Raw genomic sequence first — 19,718 nt, forward strand, 5'->3', positions numbered from 1 at the left:
ATCAATACAGATCACAAATAGGACAGCATAATGAAGCAAATTAAGAGCCTGACAGCATCCAAAGATCCTTTTATTCCATCATAAATATGTCCTTGCTATGTGCAGGTAAACAGTAGGATTATTCAAAGGGAGTGATAGGATTATTCAAAGTATTCCTTCGTGATACTGATGAAGTCTTAGCAGGTTCTTGAATAATTCTGTTGACTTTCTTGCAGTGGTGTGAAAATCCTTTCGATAATTCACACATTCTTTACATTCTTTTTCTAATACACATGGACCCATACAAGCACAATCTCATCCATTGCCTGTGGGAATATGCATGTTGTCCTGCATATCTGCAATTGGCCCTGCTATTTAAATTATTTCTGCTTCTTTATCTTTCTTCTTTTTTGCCGATGGCATCTTATTTTCAAATGATAAATTGGAATGATACATCTCTACGGTATTGCGCACAGGCACTTGCGTGTGTGTATGTGTGTGTCGCATTCTTTATTTCCAATCTAAATGTCTCCTTTGGACTCTAGAGCTGTATATACCATTGTCTACCAAACAACTCTTGGACATATTTCTGAAACAGTACTGATAACACTTTACCATTTTAGAAGTCCACAAAATCTGTCCAATAGATTAAAATCCTCATGAAGGCAGGTACTGTCATTTTGGTTTTTGTATCTTTAGTACCTGGCAAATAATACATGCTTAATGAATTTAAACTGCTAGACTGGAATACAATCAGATTTTTAAGATCTAGATATGCAACAGAAACTGCTTTTTTTATATAACTGCTCTTTAAAAATTTATTTTTCATTTATAGTTGATATACAATATTATATTAGTTTCAGGTGTATAACATAGTGACTAGACATTTATATACCTTATGAAGTAATCACCTCAATAAATCTAGTACCCATACATAGTTATTAGAATATTATAACTATATTCCCTATACTGTACTTTATATCCCTCTGACTATATAACTGCTTTCTGACAAGTAGTGAAACAGTTATTCTGAAAAATTCTGTTTTTACCTTAGAAGAAAGAAAATTGCACAAGCTAACGAGAAAGCTGAATTGAATCAGCTCATCACCCTTGGGTTTCTCAGTGGTCTGAAGTTTTTTTGTGTATCAGCATTGCTTGCCTTTGTTGGACAAACAGCCTCCTACAGGGATTTCTGCCTTGCATCAAGTCCTTAAGATATTTTTGCTTTTAGCAGAAACTTAAATCTGACTTAGAAAATAACCTAGGTAATTTTGTCACTTGTTAAAATTATGTAATTCTTATAGAAAAAGAAGGCATTGCAAGAATCTTCTGGATTGGCTTAAATCAGCTGTACTCTTCTAGAGGCTGGGAATGGTCTGATCAAAAGCCATTAAACTTTCTCAACTGGGACCCAGGTAACTGCTCCTTTTCCACCTCCTATGCACAAAGTAAAAGCTTCAAAAAAAATAAAAAAGTGTTTCTTACTCACTGAGAGCACATAAAAATTTTAAATCTTGACAACTTTTATTATGGTTACCTCTCAGAATTATTTTTTTTCCTAAGCCCTTCTAAGGCTTAACCATTATAGCCAAATGCCATTATAGCCAGGTTGATACCAGTACAGTCAAGTTGAACCACACCATGAGCAACTGAGTATTTGTCTCTAACCTTTAGAGCAATGCTACATTTTTAGGTAAGAGCAGAATGAGTCTCATCTCATGGCCCAGGAGCCATTCCGTGTCCCTTAGAGGACTGGGCATGTCTATGACTGACCTATGTCGTGTTTCATCTGCAGCTTAACTCTAATATGGAAATATTCCTTCATTTTAAAACTCTTGGGGGTTTCCCACTGTAGCACCCAATTACTGAGAACATAATGGTTATATTTCATTACTTAAATAAATACTTTAAAGAAAAATTTGTAGTGAAAAAAAAAAAAACCCTAGTTTGCCAAAAGATTTTTTCCCCAAAAAGGAAGTTTTAGATACACTTTTAAAAAATAAAATCTTAGGCTTCTGTCAAATGTAGAACCTAAAACTTAACATCAACTTCAATACAAAAGTATTCTGCATACATATAAGAAAAACAAGTTAAGTACAATAAAATGCCAATAGACCATTTTACTTTAATGAAATTTCATTATTAGTAAATAAATTCTCTATTCTCTAAATAAGTAGACTCTTTAAAGATAACTTATATTTAATTCAAGGCCTAAAAGGCATTACATACACAAAAATTAGTGTATTTATTGAATAGAGTAGCAACCTAACAGCTACTAACCACAAGATGTGACATGGAAGTTGATTGGGGAAAAAGGTTTGGATTTTGGTTGTTTTTAAAATTAACTACGGTATATCAGAGTGTTTTCTCCCTATATTTTATATTTTAGAAGAAAGACATATTTAAGCACATGATTGTCCATTGAGGCTTACACATTTCAATTTACTTTAAGTTTTTAACTGTTTTGTGGGTTCCCATAAAAGTAGGAAACTAGGAATGCCAATTATTTTTTCTAACTATCACTCTGATCCTAACCTTCTCCTTTTAACTGTTTGAAAATTTTATCATTTAAGATGTGCCCAGTGCACCTACCATAGGTGGGTCAAGCTGTGCTCGCATGAATGCCACATCTGGTCTATGGCAGGGTTTTACCTGTGAAGCTCAACTGCCCTACATCTGCAAGAAAGCATTAAATAATACAGTGGAGTTAACAGGTATCTCTCTCACTTCCTTGTACAAATGGGTCTTAAAATTACAGTTTTGTGAAGTCCAGTCAATCCATTTCAGATATCTATTCCTACCTTTCTTTCACCTGATACTGCCAATGCTGAAAAGTATTGACTTTGAACCAGTGGTTAGATATTATCAACTATACATGAATAAAACTTCGGTTTGGTCTATGCCCATAAGCAGGCAGAGATAGTCTAGATGGGAAATAGATTGCCGTTCACAAGTGGCTGTTTTTTCCCTTGAGCAATGATTCTCAAAGTGTAGTCCCCAGACCAAGAGCATCAGCATTGCCTGTACCTGTTTAAATACAGTTTCTCAGGACCTACCCCAGATTTACCGAATCAGAAACTCTCAGGGTGGGACCCAGCTGTCTGGTGTTTAAAAAGCTTCCTGGTGATGCTGTTGCACACTCAGGTCTTATGTACCGTTACTTGCCTCTGTGACAAGTCAAAAATGATGGACATGGGAACACTCCCAGGCTTTCCCACCTCCTCCCCCACAATGCCCAACCCTCCTCGGTCCTTCTTTGCCAGGCTGGTTCTTTAGGTCTTTTCTTTGATAAATCAGGTAGAGACGCAGAAAGACAAATTGTGTAGAGGGATTTTTTTTTCTCCAGGGAGTTTGAAGGTAAGAGAGACAGAACAACTGAATTTCTTGAGAAGCAGAGAAGTTTGAGGAGTCTTTGAAAGAACGGAGAAGAGAAATGCCCTTACCATCATTCACAGTGCCCACCGAATCCTTGGCATTTGATTAAATTCTCACTGAATAAGAAAGACTAATACTCAAAATTGGGAGGAAAAAAGTTTTGAAAATGTCTTGCATTAAGAGATGTCAGGGCAGGAGGAGTAAAGCATAAATTTTCTTAGCCGTGTAGGAGCATAAAGCTACCGTTTAAAGATTAAATAATAAGTATATGGAATAAAGAATGTAAGGGATGTTTTAAAATAATAGGGGAAAATGAACATTTATCTTCCAAGTTGATTCACACCAAATTTAGTCCATGTAACAAAAGGCATAATAGAAAAAAGAGCACAAATGAAAATAAACCAGGGTGGCTGATGATAGGTCAAATAAATATCTCATAGTAGCAATTATTAAGTAAATCATGATGTTTCCACATGATTGAATAATATGCATTTATTATAATAACTGTGCCAGCAGGAAAATACAAAGAGCAGAACAAAATGATGTGCCTATTTATCATTTTAATCTTGTAAGAATATGAATTCATAGAGACAAAGACTAGAATAGGAAAATAATTGTTTTAAATTCAGTTATGGGTGATGTTTTTTCCTTCTGTTGCTTTATCACAATTGTAAAGTATAATAATAATAAGTGGTGTTTCAGAACCTTAAAGTTAATTGAGTTATCTCGCAAGTGTGAGAAGCTAGATGAACCTGAATTTTATCCTTTAGTAAAAAACAAACCGTCCACATTTTTAAGATGCTGCGTTTTCATAAAACAAACATTACAAATAGTTCTGAATCAATGAAATCCGAGTAACTGAACTACTTTCAAGATCTATTAAGTGGGGTAGATATATTTTGTATGGGTTATACCTCACTCCTTAATCTTTCTTTACCATCATTTAGATGAACTTTATCATGGTCAAAACAAAGAACCACTAATTTCATGAGGGCTAGAGGTCTAGGAGAGGGGAAGAAAGAAGAGATGCCCTCTACCCCTACCCTCCACTGCTGCCCCCTCTTGGTGTAGAGTGTATAAATGTCTTATTTTGTTCCTTAAGTCTCTGTCCATCCTTTGTTCAACAGTGAACATTAATGCACATCCCCTGCTAAGTTGACTATACATGAAAAGGAAGCTCAACCTCATAATTCCTCAGAGGCAGAGACTGGAGGGGAACCTAACCAATCCCGTACCAAGGAAGAGATTTGTCAGCAACTGGCTTACCCCACACCTTTCTTCTGTCTACTAGAACTAAGAGCAGTCCCTCCTTAAATAATCTGAGCCCAGCCATGTAGCCTGTTTGTATCACCTTAAAGTCATATTATCTGAACCCCTGTAGTCACTCCTACGATGCTTTGTAGACATTAAGCACCTCATAAGTTCATGACATCACATTCCTTAGTTTTCCAGAAGCCTTAGGATTCAAGAAAAAAGAATTTGTAATATTATTGATTCAAAATAGTTGTAACTTTACTGGAATATAAATAGCTGCTTTTCCCCCAGATGTTTGGACATATTCAGATACCCGCTGTGATGCAGGCTGGCTGCCAAATAATGGGTTTTGCTATCTGCTGGTAAATGAAAGTGATTCCTGGGATGAGGCACATGTAAAATGCAAGGCCTTCAGCAGTGACCTCATCAGCATTCATTCTTTAGCAGATGTGGAAGTGGTTGTGACAAAACTCCATAATGGGGGTAAGTTTTTAAAATATCCTATTTGAGAGGTTTAAAACTTTTTAAAGTATCCCTATTTTCAGACACTTAGAGGGAATGAAAAGCTTACAATTTGATCCTTATAGATCAGCACAGTCCAACAGAATTTTCTGCCATGATGGAACTGTTCTGTAATCTGTACTGTCCAATAGAATAGCCACCAGGCACTTGTAGATTTTGAGCACTTGAAATGTAGCTAGGGAAACCGAGGAACTGAATTTTTACTTTTATTTAAGTCTAATTAATTTACAAATTTAAATAATCACATTGGTAGCTAGCGGCTTCCAATTTGACAGTACAACCATTGATTGACTAATTTCCCTTTTCTCATAAGCTAAATGCTGTTTAAGTTCTCCAAACACTTAACTGATGATTATTTCACTTTTGTAATTATTTGAAAGCTAACGACTGAAGAACAAAAATACACTGCTAATATAATCTTCTCCTAGGATTTTCTACTAATAATGGTGAATGGTAGATACCTATTCTGTGTCAGTGTGGTGCCAATTGTTTTACCTGGAAAGGCAGTATATTCATTCCAGGGCAGTGATGGACAATATTCTTATTCTAATTAGGATATCTATGATTTCATTTATAAAATTTTACTATGCTCTATAAAGCAAGATTTATCTAAGTCAAGTATCGGGAACACCCAGCCTTAAAGGCCATAGTACAGCTGTTCCATCTGTGTGCTCTACCCACATGAGTTGACCTGAAAAGCCCTCATCACTCAGCCTGCCTAACTTATCAACATTTTAACAGGTTAATTAAGAAACCATCTTCTGAATTAAAAGTAAAAGAAAAAAGAATAATACCATCAAGTCTCTTAAAATCCCATATCAGAATGTAAACATCAGTAACAGTGTACATATTGAAGTATGTAGCTGAGTAAACTGCAAACAACTGAAACATTTTTCTTTTAGATGCTGAAGAAACATGGACAGGTCTTAAGAACATAAATACACCAGCTTTATTTCAATGGTCAGATGGTACTGAAGTTACTCTAACATACTGGGATGAGAATGAGCCACATGTTCCCTACCATAAGACCCCCAACTGTGTTTCTTATTTAGGAAAGGTAGGAAACTTCCTGTGGTTAATTTATATTCTTACTATTATACCCGATAGTAATATTAAGATTACTTTGGTTGGGATAATTGTGTTTTAGCTGTAAAAGAAAATAAAAGTAAGAGCCCTGTAGATTGTCTTTCTGGTAGCCACTGAGAAAAGGTAAATAAAACAATGACTAAGTAAGCAATCCACTTCCTGTCTGAGAGCAGCTGCTCTGGTCTGAAACATCAAGAGAATCCCTTTAGAACACCGATTCTTGTGCCGGATTTGTTCTAATAAGCTGCTTTCTCTCAGGACCACCAGTGCGATATTTAACATGTAGCCATCTGAAAAATCCCATCTTCTGAATTCATGTTCAGATGAAGTTTTATATTATTCCTACTTTGAGAAGTAAAAAAAGTATATTTTTATTAAAAAATTGTCTAAGTTTATTCATAGAACATCTTACTCTTGTAGAATGCTTAAACATTTATTGAACATGCTTTAGTTGAGTCTAAAATAAGCTGTATCTTGAACAGCTTATTTAAAAGGATATCTAAGATGTCTTTAGAAGAGTGTCAAAGGTAGAAAGAAATGACTTCCCATAGGCAAGACTGAACTGATAGCATACCTAGATAGCATTCCAGTGTCCAACTAGAAAATTCAGTTCTCAAAAACCTTATCACAATTGACTTATTAAAATTTAATTTGAAGAAAGAGAATTACTTAGTTAATTAAGCAAAATAAATGTTTAGTATATTCGAAAGAGAGAACTTTGAAGTCTAAGCTTGAAGTAGAATTGGAAAAATCTTTTGATTGTAGAATTCTTGGAGAGTGGCTATTCTAATCATCATTTTACATATGAGGAAACTGAGACAGGGTAGTGACATGCCCCAAAGTTTTTAAGAAGACTAGAACACTGGCAACTGTTTGTAGGCTGAGTTCTTCATGAAATTCATCCCTACTGTGACCTTGAGGTGATCCTGAAATTATGCAGGTCTGTGGGGTAGCATTTTCTAGGAGTATGTTCTCAGATTTCATCATTCAGTTATATTCATTCTCCCTTTCTGCCTTCTCCTCTTCCTCCTTCCTGTCTTCCCGCTTCATAGTTTTGTGAGAAGAAACTATCTTGACTTAAAATAAGTTAGGGTTCAATTCTAAACATATGGCAAATAACGTCTCGTGAGAAATTTTTCTTTTTGTTTTTTAAAAGCTAGGTCAGTGGAAAGTCCAATCATGTGAAGAGAAACTTAAATATGTTTGTAAGAAAAAGGGAGAAAACATAAATGATACAAGATCTGATAAGATGTGTCCTCCAGATGAGGTATGTAAAAGCTCTGCATAAAATTTCCTAAGCGTATTACACCTTCTTGGTTAGGGATGGGAGTTGAGACTTAAACAATTCAGACTTGGGAAACAGAAGAATTACTAGCTTCAGTTCATTTACATTAGAGCAGTGAGTACAGTGAATCATAGTATATTGACGTTCTTACAGAACAAAAAAGTGTTATAGGAAAAAGAGTCACCTATTCATGAATTTCTATAACAATGTACATAATTACTATCCTCAATGATGCTGTATTTACTTCCCTCTCTTATATTAGTCCTGTTCAAAAGTAATTCAACCAGCAAAATTATACTCTTATGATGAGCAAGGCAATAGGAGTAAACAGACCTAAAGACACACCTTCTGTCTGACACAAGCTCAGTCTTGTGGAGGTTATCTATGAAATTGTATCATACCCTCATTACGTGTATGCATTGACTGGCCTTGTCCTTAACTTCTGTAAGTTGTGAGATGTTAGCAATGTAGCAGAACCCTGCTTGTCAGAGGGAGCATCATCGAGTCTAGAAGACAGTTTGACGATATTTCTCCTCTGATTTAGGGATGGAAGAGACATGGAGAAACCTGTTACAAGATTTACAAGGATGAGGTCCCTTTCGGAACCAACTGCAATCTGACTATAATGAGCAGGTGTGCCCATCAGTAAACATATACTAATGAACTTTTGATTCTGGGTTCCTTTGCTAATGTTCTTCTTAAGATAAAGGTGCATCTTCAATTTATATAGTAATTCAGTCGTTGTAAAAACACCTACAAATTTGACTCCTGTTTTGTAGATTTGAACAAGAATACCTGAATGATATGATTAAAAAGTATACTAAATCTCCAGGAAAATACTTCTGGACTGGCCTGAGAGATGCAGATTCACGCGGAGAGTATAGTTGGACAAGTGATGGTGGAGTAAAACATTCTGTAACCTTTTCCAACTGGAATTTTCTTGAGCCAGGTGAGTGTGTTAGCCTTTAAAGTGATGGAATACAGTGACTTGTGAAATAACAGCATCCTCCCAAATATGTTCTTCACTTACCTTTGAAATGTGAGGGAAATTATGATCTCCAAGACTAGAGTCTGTCTGTGAGATCATAAATAGAAGCAGTGACTACATCTTCCTTTTTAAATCCTTGGGAATAACCCAATAAAAGCTGGAAAACTCAGTTCTCAGAAACTACCATTTAATGGCATAGAGCTAGAACCCTTAGCATGAGTTTTTTTTTTTTTTCCACGTAAGTCTCAAGCAGAATCTAGAAACTTTACTGTGAAACACTTTATTTTTTCATCTCTCTGCTTCTTAACTTCTTTCTCACAGATTGAATGTATTCATTTCTATTATTTACAATAGGTGAGAATTAAGCAAGCAATATATCGTAGATATTACTTATTCTGAAAGTTAGTTCATCCTCCTTAGACCAGCCTAAAGTATTGAGGTCAATTAGCCATAGAATCTTAACATTAGAGCTGGAAAGGACCTCAGAAGTCCCTCTGTTTTTAGAATTGAGAAAACAGAGGCTTAGAAAGATGATTAACTTGACAAAAGTTACACGGTTATTGAATTGCTAAAATCCAGATCTCTTGATTTCTAATCTAATGCTTTTTATGGGATTTTGGCTTTGTAGAAGATAGCAGTTATAAAGGATTCAACTTTTCTCCTTTTATATTACTTATATTTTCTTTTGCTTGTACAATGTGATTATGAAGAACAGTTTTCATAGCACAGAAATTAAAACGTGAGTGTATAACTAAACATAATATTTGAAATAGAGAATATCCACAGAATTTGTAACACATGATCATCATCATAAATGTGAGTGGTATCAATAACAAAGTCATCTTTTTACTTGTAGAAGATGGATATAGATGTTAATCCTGATCAAATCTCATCTTGAATTAAAATATTCTGTCATGTAAATTACATGTGATTTCTCTTATAGACAACATCTTAGAGTCAATGTCTTAGAGTCATTTTTAGAGTCACATACTTCATGGATAAGCCTTGGTGGTTGGAGAGGTGCTCAGGAAGTAGCTGCAATGTCTGTTCTCTCAGTCCTGTAGCCAGAAAGACTGACATTAAGCTCTTTTTACCATTATTACTCCCAGCTTCAGCCAGCTTGGTCTATAATGGGCAAGCCATGGGTAAAAGGCAGAACAGGGGAAAAATAACACACTCCTCTAAGTTAACACAGATTATTTTTCCCAGTTTCTTGTTCTTCATTATGTCCATGAATAAGTATGAGACATGAGACCATATAGCTTCTCTGTTTGGTGGAACAGAAGTTGTTCTCATTACCTCCAGAGTATGCTATTGTCTTCTGCCCACTTCAGGCAGTGTGGTGTGATAGAGAAGGGAGCATGGCACTTTGCCATCTGGGTTTGAGTCTTGACTCCATTACTCAATAACTATGATGTGGGCAAGTCACTTATTCTTATCTGGAAAATGCATCTGACAATACGATCTTTTAATGTTTTTGCAAATAAATAAAATTTTGGCTTATGTGAAATAAATGGTAAACAAATATATACCTCCTTCTACCTTTGTTGAACCAGTCCTTCCTTTGGATCTGAATCTTAAAGAGTATTGTTTTGAAATTTATTAAGTTGCTTAAAAACCTTAAAGTGGCTTAAAGCTTAAATGAACCACTTCTGCTACCCCAAGAAGCATAGTGGTTTAGGGTACAGCTCTGCCCAGAGACCGCTTGGATTCTAGTCCTGGATCAACCACTTGCTAACATATGACCTTAGACAAGTCACTAATCCTCACTGTACCTCAGTATGACAATAGAATCCACTCTAGAGTTTTTTTGTTTTTGTTTTTGTTTTGTTTGTTTGTTTGTTTTTGGTGAGGATTCAGTTCATTTAGTCCTCTTAGAATAGTACGTGGCAAGTAGCGAACACATTTCTCTGAATTACCATCCTAGTCATCACGTCATCATTATTATTATGAATAACACATTTCTTTCTTATTCTCTCTTCCCACCTTGGCTCAAATAAAGAGTAAGGGCGCTGGAAATGTTTGGAGTTTAATTTTAAAATGTAATTCTTAATTAAACTTTCCAATTCAACCCCAGCTTCTCCAGGCGGGTGTGTGGCTATGACTACGGGAAAGTCTCTTGGGAAGTGGGAGGTGAAAGACTGCAAAAACTTCAGAGCACTTACCATTTGCAAGAAAATCAGTGGACCTGCTGAGTCTGAAGAAGCACCTCCCAAGCCTGAAGACCTCTGTCCCGAAGGCTGGCATGCTTTCCCCTCAGGTCTTTCTTGTTATAAGGTAAAGTAACATTCTCATTCAATCCCTCAATAAAGTTGCCTATCTACTATTGTAGTCCATGTCCTTATACAAATTACGCTTCTCCCCAGACACATATGTAACCTACCAAAGTGTTTGGGGGAGTCCTTGTTGGAGACGGCATCATTGAATCTCTGACATCAAGCAGCTCATCCCCACATAAGCTCTTGTCCTGTCCAAAAGAGCAGGGCCAGAATTAGAACTGGGTCTTTCCTAGGGTTCTCTTGTTCTGGGAAATGGCATGAGCTTTCATGCCATGCTGACACTTTGCTTATGATTCTCATATCCCTCTAATTCTTGTTAATCAAAGGAAGAGTTCTGTCATTTCTTACAATGTAAAAAAAATTATTTTAGGGTCTATGTCAGTCAACTGTCCCACATAGAAATTGTTACATACCACTCCAGATTCAGTGGCTATGACAACAAACATTTTTCATGTTCACAGATCTCTGGGTCACATAACATTTGGTTGATTGAGTTTCGGCTTCAGTGGTTGGCTCTGCTTTCAACTCTGGGTCACCCATGGTGGGCTGCTGGCTATGAGTTGGGGTCTGTGGCCCTTCGATTTGGGTCTTGGGCTGAACAGGCAGCAGCTGTCAGGAGCTTGTTCTTACAGTCAATCACTGGAGCCTGAAAGACAAGCCCAACCATATAAGCACATTTCAGGCCTCTGCTCACTTTACCTCCACTAATATCCCATTGATCACAGCAAGTCACATGGCAGAGTCCTAAGTCAACGTACAAGGAAGTATACTTTATCCATGTGAGGGCCATGGCAAGAATATATAATTAAATCACAGGGAACTGAAGAATCAAGACAAAATAATTCAGCTTACAGTTTTGTCATCTGCTTCTCCTCTTCCTTTGCAATAACTGTGCTTCTTTTGGCATAAAATTAGTCATCACAAACCAAAGAAACAATCTGAAGTGGAAAGTTTTGTTTTGCCACCTGTCAGTGTTCTCACGCCTTTGATTCTTCTTCATCAGAAAATAATACTGTACTTGTGCAGGTCTCAGTGTATTACGTACCAAATTATATTGTTACTACATTACTTTACAGAAGTCCTCTCCTAAACCATTCATATGTATCCTTCACGCTTTATCTGCTGGTTCAATTGATCTCTCAAGGTCCTAGGAATGCAGGAGAACACAGTATCTTATTGGAGTAGTTTGCCAGCCTAACTGAGGAAGGTCATTCCTCTGACAACAGTGGCTGACACCTGTGCTGGCTTTTAGTGACACTTTCAACAGGACCTGTCCACGACACAATATATGCACATTTACCTACAACTATAATAATCTATTTCAGGGGCCCACACATTTTACTATAATTGACTTTAAAATTACTAATATTTTATGATTATACCAGAAAACAAATCAACATTATATTTTGTTAAGCTATTTCATATAGAAAGAGTTGTAAGAAAGAGGAACTGGGAAGAAGCTGAAAGATTCTGCCAAGCACTTGGAGGACACCTTCCTAGCTTCCATCATATGGATGAAATAAAAGCATTTCTTCACTTTTTAATGGACCAGTTGAGGTAATACTTTTAGAATGATATCTTCTATGCTAAATTGGATGTCTTCTAGGTATTCAGAATTGACATGTCTTATTATCCTTTTAAAAGGGCCATTCAGTGCTTAGCGGTCATTGAACATCAAGTATTTTTATGTGCAAGACTCTATGAGGGATTCAAAGATGAGGGAGACAGAGGCCCACTATTTGCATAGCATAATAAAGTCCAACAGTGGGGATAAGAAAAGTATGGTGAAAAATCTAGTATATAGGTAAATCGGGGCCATAGGAATTCAGAAGGGGAAGAAAACATTTCTGGGAAGTATAATTGGAGAAAATGTTATGAAGAAGCATATTTCTTGAAAGATAAGGTAATTTTTTAAAGGTAAGATAGGAGAAGGAGCCAGGGAAACAGAACATGAGCAAAAGTACTGAGACCAGAATGTAAAGGGGGAGGGAAAAAAAAAAAAAACATCTAATGATGATTAAATCATGAAAATTAAAAAAAAAAACATACTTAAAAAATGAATCTCGAGTAAGGGATTATAAAACCCATTTCATGGAGAAATTTTTTAATTGGTGAGAATATTATGCATAATTCTATGCTATTACACATACAATTATTAATGAACAATTTCTAGGAAAATACAAATTATTATACAAATTGACAAAAAATATCTTCCAAGAAAGAGATGAGAACTGTATGGTTTTAAAGGTGTATTCCTTCACATTTGACAAAAGAGATCATTACCGTGTGTTTCACTAGTACAAGCAAGAGCTGGCATTCCATTACATAGAAACTGATGCAAGCAACTGGTTTTTTCAATAATCAATTTAATTCTGATATCAAAGCCTGTCAACAGTAGCACAAAGAATTACAGACCAACCACATGACTAGACTTGAAAAAGTAAATAGTGATATAATAAACACATGTTTATTATGTGTCATGTATGTCCTAAGTGTTTTCTTTCTATTAGCTCATTTATTCCTTACAACGACCTATGCAGCAAGTATTATTATTATGCCCATTTTATCTAAATAAGGAGACAGAGACACAGAGAAGTAAAACTTGCCCAGGGTTATATGCCTGGTCAGTAAAGGATCCAATATTTGAACCTATTAGAACCCACTTTCCTAACCCATTGCATTATAATGCCTCAGAATTACACACTTTGACAATGTAGGATTTCTTCCAAGAATACAAGGCTGGGTCAGTACTGGGAACTCTATATATTAAGTCAAATAGCGTGCGATCATCGTAATAAGTGCTGAAAATGCATCTGGTAAAATTCACTATTCATCCCTGGCTTAATATATAAATATACAATATACTTAACATATTTAATTACATTTAATTATATTAATTTAATTATATTAATTAAATATGTTAAGTATATTGTATGTTAAGTATATTGTATATTTATAGTATAGAAATTCTTATTAAAGATTAGAAGGATAGCTTAACCAATAGCCATATCACACTTAATGATTAAACATTAAATGTATTCTCATGAAAGTCAGAAAAAGGTAAAGGTCCCTACTGTCATCATATTGTTGATCTTTGGCATTATCCCCTGTGCATTAAGATTTTTAAAAAATATGTTAAACATGTAAATATTTATAATATATTAAGTGGTGGGAAAAGCAAATTATAAAAGAGCGAAAAATGTACTATTTAAATTAAAAAGTAGATTGCAAAAATGCATCAAAAAAAGATAATTATTACCTCTGGGAGATAAAGATTTTTGAGTGACTTTTTAAAAGTGAAAACATTTTCCACTTTTTTTTTTTTGAGATGAGTGTTTCTTGGCTACTCCCTACAACTTTGAGAGTAGATTATAATGAATGCAAAACTCAGACCAAATCTTTCTCCACATACCGATATTTATTAAACACACATTCATTGAGGCAGGCACAAAATGTTTCATACAACCTATTTTGTAAGCCTGACAACATCTCAACAATCTACCCTTTTAGGTGTTCCAACCACCATCTTGAGTAGAAGGTTTATTTGAGGTCGATGTGACAGTGTTCCGGAGGCAGGACTCTGTTCCCATTATAGTCGGCATCGGGCAGTCCCAATCACCCGACCCAGTGACAGGACATGGGACCATTTGGAGCTCAAGCCCCAGATCGATTTCTAATGCCTCATTTCTAACCAGCCTCACCAGATTCTAATACCCTTTCATGAGGTGAGAGTGTCTCTAAATATTTTAGCCATTCCTCTTTTCGCGAATAACTTCAATTTCACCAATGAGAGTCCATTTTTAAGATCCAGCAGATTTTAAAATCTTCCAATTTTGCTGATATAAACCCATTTCTGACATCCACTCTGCTAATGACCAAAGCCTCAGATGTGGCTTTGGATAACAGACATCCTGTGGTGGCTGCCTCTGGAACATGGCCTTCCTTATATACTGCTGATTCTCTCTGAAGTGAGAATTTCAAGCACAGTGACTTACTGGCCCCTAGATTTCAAGCTTAACCCACACAATATCATGCTGTCTAAGCTAAAGTATTTTTAAGTAAAATACTGACATAAACAAACTGGATTTTGAATAATACCTCTAAGCAAAATGTTAGGAAACTTTAACTAGAATAGGGAGCCATGGATAAGTTCTAAGCAGTGAGGTTGTAGATATTTGTGGGAATCAAGTGATGGAGAAGAGAACATCATACATGATATAAATGATCCTGACAAGCTTCTGTATATGAAATAGATTACACCAGGAAAGAAAACTAAAGTCTGAGGTAATTAAGGAATCTTTATTGATTTGTTTCTTAGTTTCTGATCACATTTGCTGAGATTCCTCCTCCCAATTAAAAAACAAGTTCATTATGTAAAATTTGTAAAATCTAAAAAATAATGAAGAAAATAAAAATCACCTCAATCCTAGCTCCCAGTTATGAACAGTTAACATTTAGTATAACACAGCATGTACAATATTTAATTTTTTTCTGAGTAATGCATATTGAATTTAAAAACCTGCAAAGCTCAAAGAAAAAACATTACCGTAATCCTTTCACTCATAGGGACCATATTGTATTAAGCTCTTTCCCAGCAGTTAACACAATGGCATATTAAACAGACTATGTCGTCTGCTTAATATGTTCTCCATTAATAAAGAGATCATTTGCCCATGCTATACTTAGAAAGACAACATATTCTAAAAGCAAAATTGTGACCATGGCTTGAAGAGAAGGAAGGAAGCAAACCTATTTATATAAGATGATTCTAAAGCTTACTCCTTGAACACTTTTGCTTTTTATTTCAGGAATTGACCTTTCTCAGTGAGATGTCCATTGCCCAAATTATGTATTGCATGCCAGGGAGTTGTCAGATTACTGCTATATTTCTCACAAACTACTATTCCACGTCTCTATTTGTATTTCAATGAAAAGGATTCATGGTGCACCAAGTCATTAAGGCTCTAAGATCTTTGCAACTCTTAATGGCAGCCCACCAGGGAAAGCCACTGTAGTATAAAAATAGTCATAGGATTAGAGAAGAAAGCCTTGTTTGCAATGCTATTGCTGCTGTGTGCACTACCTCCTGTGATGAGGCGTGAATGGATTTAGATATAAATCTAAGGCTTTGCAGACTAAGCACCTTCATCAAACAGTATTTATTGGAGGTTATGACTGTTTTTCTTAGAAACCAGTTACAGCAGGAAATTTGATTAAAAGTAGGAATTTTAACACAAATACACATATTAACCTTTTATGCAATGCCTTATTAACCTAACAGCCTTAAAACCATATACTTAGGGCTTGGAGTATAAGAAATTTATAAAGACAAAATTTCAGTTAATTCGATTCCCAAGTTATGATCAATTTTTTTCTCAAATTTTCTAAAATCCACATTAGAGGTGTGCAGTGATTAATGTGACTTCCAATTTCTTCTCTTTATCTGCCTACAGATAAATCAGGTCAAACCAAGGGCTATAATTGAGGAAATACTTTTCACCTCTTACGACACAGGAAAACACACACACACACACACACACACACACACTCACACACACTCACTCAGAGAGCTACTATTTTCTATATTTATAACACCCTAATGAATCTCTTGAAATGAAAACTGAAAACTATAATGTCTGGGTTGAAATGAAGTTTAATCTCAAAAAGTAGTGAAGATTAGAGATTTTGGACAATAAGGTCAACTTGGCTCTTTGGGAAATCATTCTCTTGGGATGCAGCAGAGGCCAAAATGGGCTTGAAATCAGAGGTTTCTAAGTGGGAAAGGTGGAGCTAAGAGAGGATTTGGGTGGTTAGGTTAAGGATAGATCTGTAAAGAGCCTGCCTGTGGAACAGACTTTAGAATAAATGCATGTGACAAATGATCATTGATCATCCTTCTGGTTGTACTGTTGATTGTGTGAAGAAGATAAAATATCTAATGCTTATTTTAGGGGAACCCAAAATTCTGCACAAATTCCCTGAAACTTAACCTCTTCTTGATTTTAGCCATCTGACTGTAATTATACTATATGGCAATTATCTAGACTGTGGTTTAGATATACAACAATTGGGAAATATGATAAATTTGGAAGTCTATAAGAAAGCTCTGAATAGTTGAAGATACAAACTGCAGATTCCCCTTATAGCTACTAATATCGAACTGGACTTAATTGTCTCCAGGGGAATTTATCTTAAGTCTATGAATTGGTGATCTTTCTCTGTCAAACAAAACAACGTTACAATAAAAACTAAAAGGGGAAAATTCTCTTATGTTATTGCAGTAAGTTGAAAAGCTCAAAGTTGAAAAGATAAAAAAGTGTTTATTGATATTAAAATATGAGGGAATGTTGAGTAAAGGAAAACAATAAAGGAAAGCAATTATTTTACTAAAAAATGAGGATTTAATTTAAAGTTAAGTTTATTCTAACCTTTGATTTACTAGCAAATTTTTTAAATGGAGACTTCTTATTTCCCAGTAGTCTTGTAGTTGTACATTCCATATATTCCATATATTCTACTGACCTTGAGAATAAGGATTAATTTTAGATTTTGATTCTACTTCTTCTCTAATATATGTTACATTTATATGCATATAACATTTGCATATATAGTTATGTATATGTAATATACATTCATATATACTGATCACACATACTACATGCAATCAGGTTAAATTACATAAGAAGAAACCAGCATTACAAAAAACAAAAATTACATGGAAAATGGTCTTTTTATTAAGGCCTAGAAAGTACAGTACATTTTAGAGAACATTTTCAAGTTGGGTTAGAGGTGGAGAAAATTTTTTTATGGTTATATCACTTCTGTTTATATAGGCAATATCCCCCTGGCTAGTGCACGAATTTCTTTGTGGGAAAGGGATCACTTACAGTGTATGTCCCTGCCTCTGTATTCTCCCCTGGAATACTTACCCTTTCTCCTCTCAGCCAGTCTGAATACTGGCACGTGGTAAACAGTCATGTCATGACTCGAAAGGAACATTAACCATCCTTTGAAGACTGTCTTTTGTCCTACCAACCTCACAAAATGTTTCCTGACTTCCTACAGCCCACAATGACCTTTCATTTTTTGCACTACCAAAATATACAAATTTTATATCAGTTGATGTCTTTCAAAAATGGTCTTATATTTGTTCACATATAGCTTATCTCTTTGACTAGTTTATACGCCATTCGAGGGTAGATATTAGGCCTCGTGCTTCTCTGGATCACTACTGCACCTAGTTCAGTGCCATGTACATAAAAGTAAAATAGCTATGAGTGTCAAGTATAATCACTTAAGTGATCACTTAATTATTTTGCTCTAGTAGAGCCCATAGAGTTTGGCATTTAGAAAATACGTGTTTATTTTAAACTTAACTGGCAGTGGGAATTAAATAATTTTTAAAATTTAATAAAAATTTAGCCAAATGGTTTGTCCTCCCTTTTAAAGAAAAGATATTTAATATCGTTAAGGACAGATACTTTAAGGCAGGGGTTCCCAACCTCCAGGCGCAAATCAGTACCAGTCCATGGACTGTTAGGAACCAGGTACACAGCAGGAGGTAAGCAGCAAGCAAGTGAGCAAAGCATCATCTGTATTTGCAGCCGTTCACCAACACTAGCACCACCGCCTCAGCTCCACCTCGGTTCTCAGGCATAAGATTTTCATAGGAGCACCCGTCCCTCGTGCCAGAAAGGTTGGGGACCACTGCTTTAAGGAAATGCCATCATCGTATTTGACTGTATCTGAAAACATTGTCTAATATTGAAGGTCTGCAGTAAAAGTTTTGGAATAATTTTGTACTTTTTTTCCCCTCTTAAGTCAAAAGCAGAATAGTTTTTGCCTTTCATGTGAAGGAAATAACTTAAAATTTAATTTTATAAAGCATGGCTCCTTTTCGTTAGCTACCCCATATTTAAGGTTTGGTTTCATTTCAGAACACTTTTCTACATAGCTTGAAACTGCTTTTCAGTTAGTGACAGGTCTTCTGAATAAACTTCCATGTCCTAAGTATTTCAGACATTGTGAATGCTAAATATTTTTGCCAATTATTGTGCTCAAATTTACTTAATGCTGCCTTTTTACATAGTAACCAGCGTTGGCTGTGGATAGGTTTGAATAAAAGGAGCCCTGATTTGCAAGGATCCTGGCAGTGGAGTGATCGTACGCCGGTAAGTTTAACTTTCTCGTTTGAGAATAATATGGAAAGAGTATTTGTTTCAATAACAAGTAAGTTGATTATTAAATAAAACATCCACATACCATACAACTATTAAATTAATTTTATGGATGTATCTTTATTGAAATTAAAATAGATTTATAAATATGAAGTATGAAAAAAGTTACTAGTATCAGTTTTATTAAAAAAATAAACATGTGTAGAGTTTCTGTATGTAGTCCAAAAATATAAAAATATAGGTGGTCATCTTTGGGTAGTGCAACTGATTTTTTTCATTTTCTTTGTATTTTTTTTAATAATGATAAGCTTTTATTTTTATTTAAAAATATGAGAGTTGTGTAAAAAAGAAAGTATTTTTATTGAAGGAAAAATTTGTTTGGGGGTAAACAAATAAAAATCCTTAAACGTTATTTAAAATGTTTACATTATCCTAAAGAGAAGTTTTAGGTAACACTTATAAGAGTGGATTATTATCAAATATTAAATATTCACTCCACGTTACCATTGCATTAATTCATTGTGTATTCTAACTGTAAAATTCCTTGACTTTCATTTTCAAATTGGAGCATATCTGAGCATAGTTCATCGAATAATTAGCATTGCAACACACGCCAGAAAAGAAAAAAAAAGTCTTTTGCAAGTTCTTGATTCTGTGACACCAACTGTGAACTTAATACACCATTATCCCTCCATTTCTGACACTGGAGCTGCCTTTGTTTGGTAACTGATGGCATTATATTTTCTAAGTCCTCTCTTGATTTAGCTTCCTGA

General features: G+C 35.2%; 1 protein-coding gene across 3 annotated transcripts in view; it reads left to right on the plus strand.

Annotated features, from left to right (window-relative positions):
• Positions 1–19,718, plus strand: part of LOC105291170 (CD302 antigen) — a 107,106-nt gene that overhangs the window by 18,539 nt on the left and 68,849 nt on the right. For all 3 annotated transcript variants that reach the window (XM_011358799.2, XM_011358786.2, XM_023529947.1), the window contains exons 5-14: positions 1,284–1,394; positions 2,553–2,693; positions 4,900–5,091; positions 6,033–6,187; positions 7,373–7,483; positions 8,046–8,134; positions 8,281–8,450; positions 10,567–10,766; positions 12,183–12,325; positions 18,858–18,939. In XM_011358799.2, the coding sequence (XP_011357101.1) occupies positions 1,284–1,394; positions 2,553–2,693; positions 4,900–5,091; positions 6,033–6,187; positions 7,373–7,483; positions 8,046–8,134; positions 8,281–8,450; positions 10,567–10,766; positions 12,183–12,325; positions 18,858–18,939 (1,394 nt within the window). The remainder of the gene's footprint in view (positions 1–1,283; positions 1,395–2,552; positions 2,694–4,899; positions 5,092–6,032; positions 6,188–7,372; positions 7,484–8,045; positions 8,135–8,280; positions 8,451–10,566; positions 10,767–12,182; positions 12,326–18,857; positions 18,940–19,718) is intronic.

This window comes from Pteropus vampyrus, unplaced genomic scaffold (genome assembly GCF_000151845.1).
Source record: "Pteropus vampyrus isolate Shadow unplaced genomic scaffold, Pvam_2.0 Scaffold2, whole genome shotgun sequence".
In the NCBI taxonomy this organism is placed as follows: Eukaryota; Metazoa; Chordata; class Mammalia; order Chiroptera; family Pteropodidae; genus Pteropus; species Pteropus vampyrus.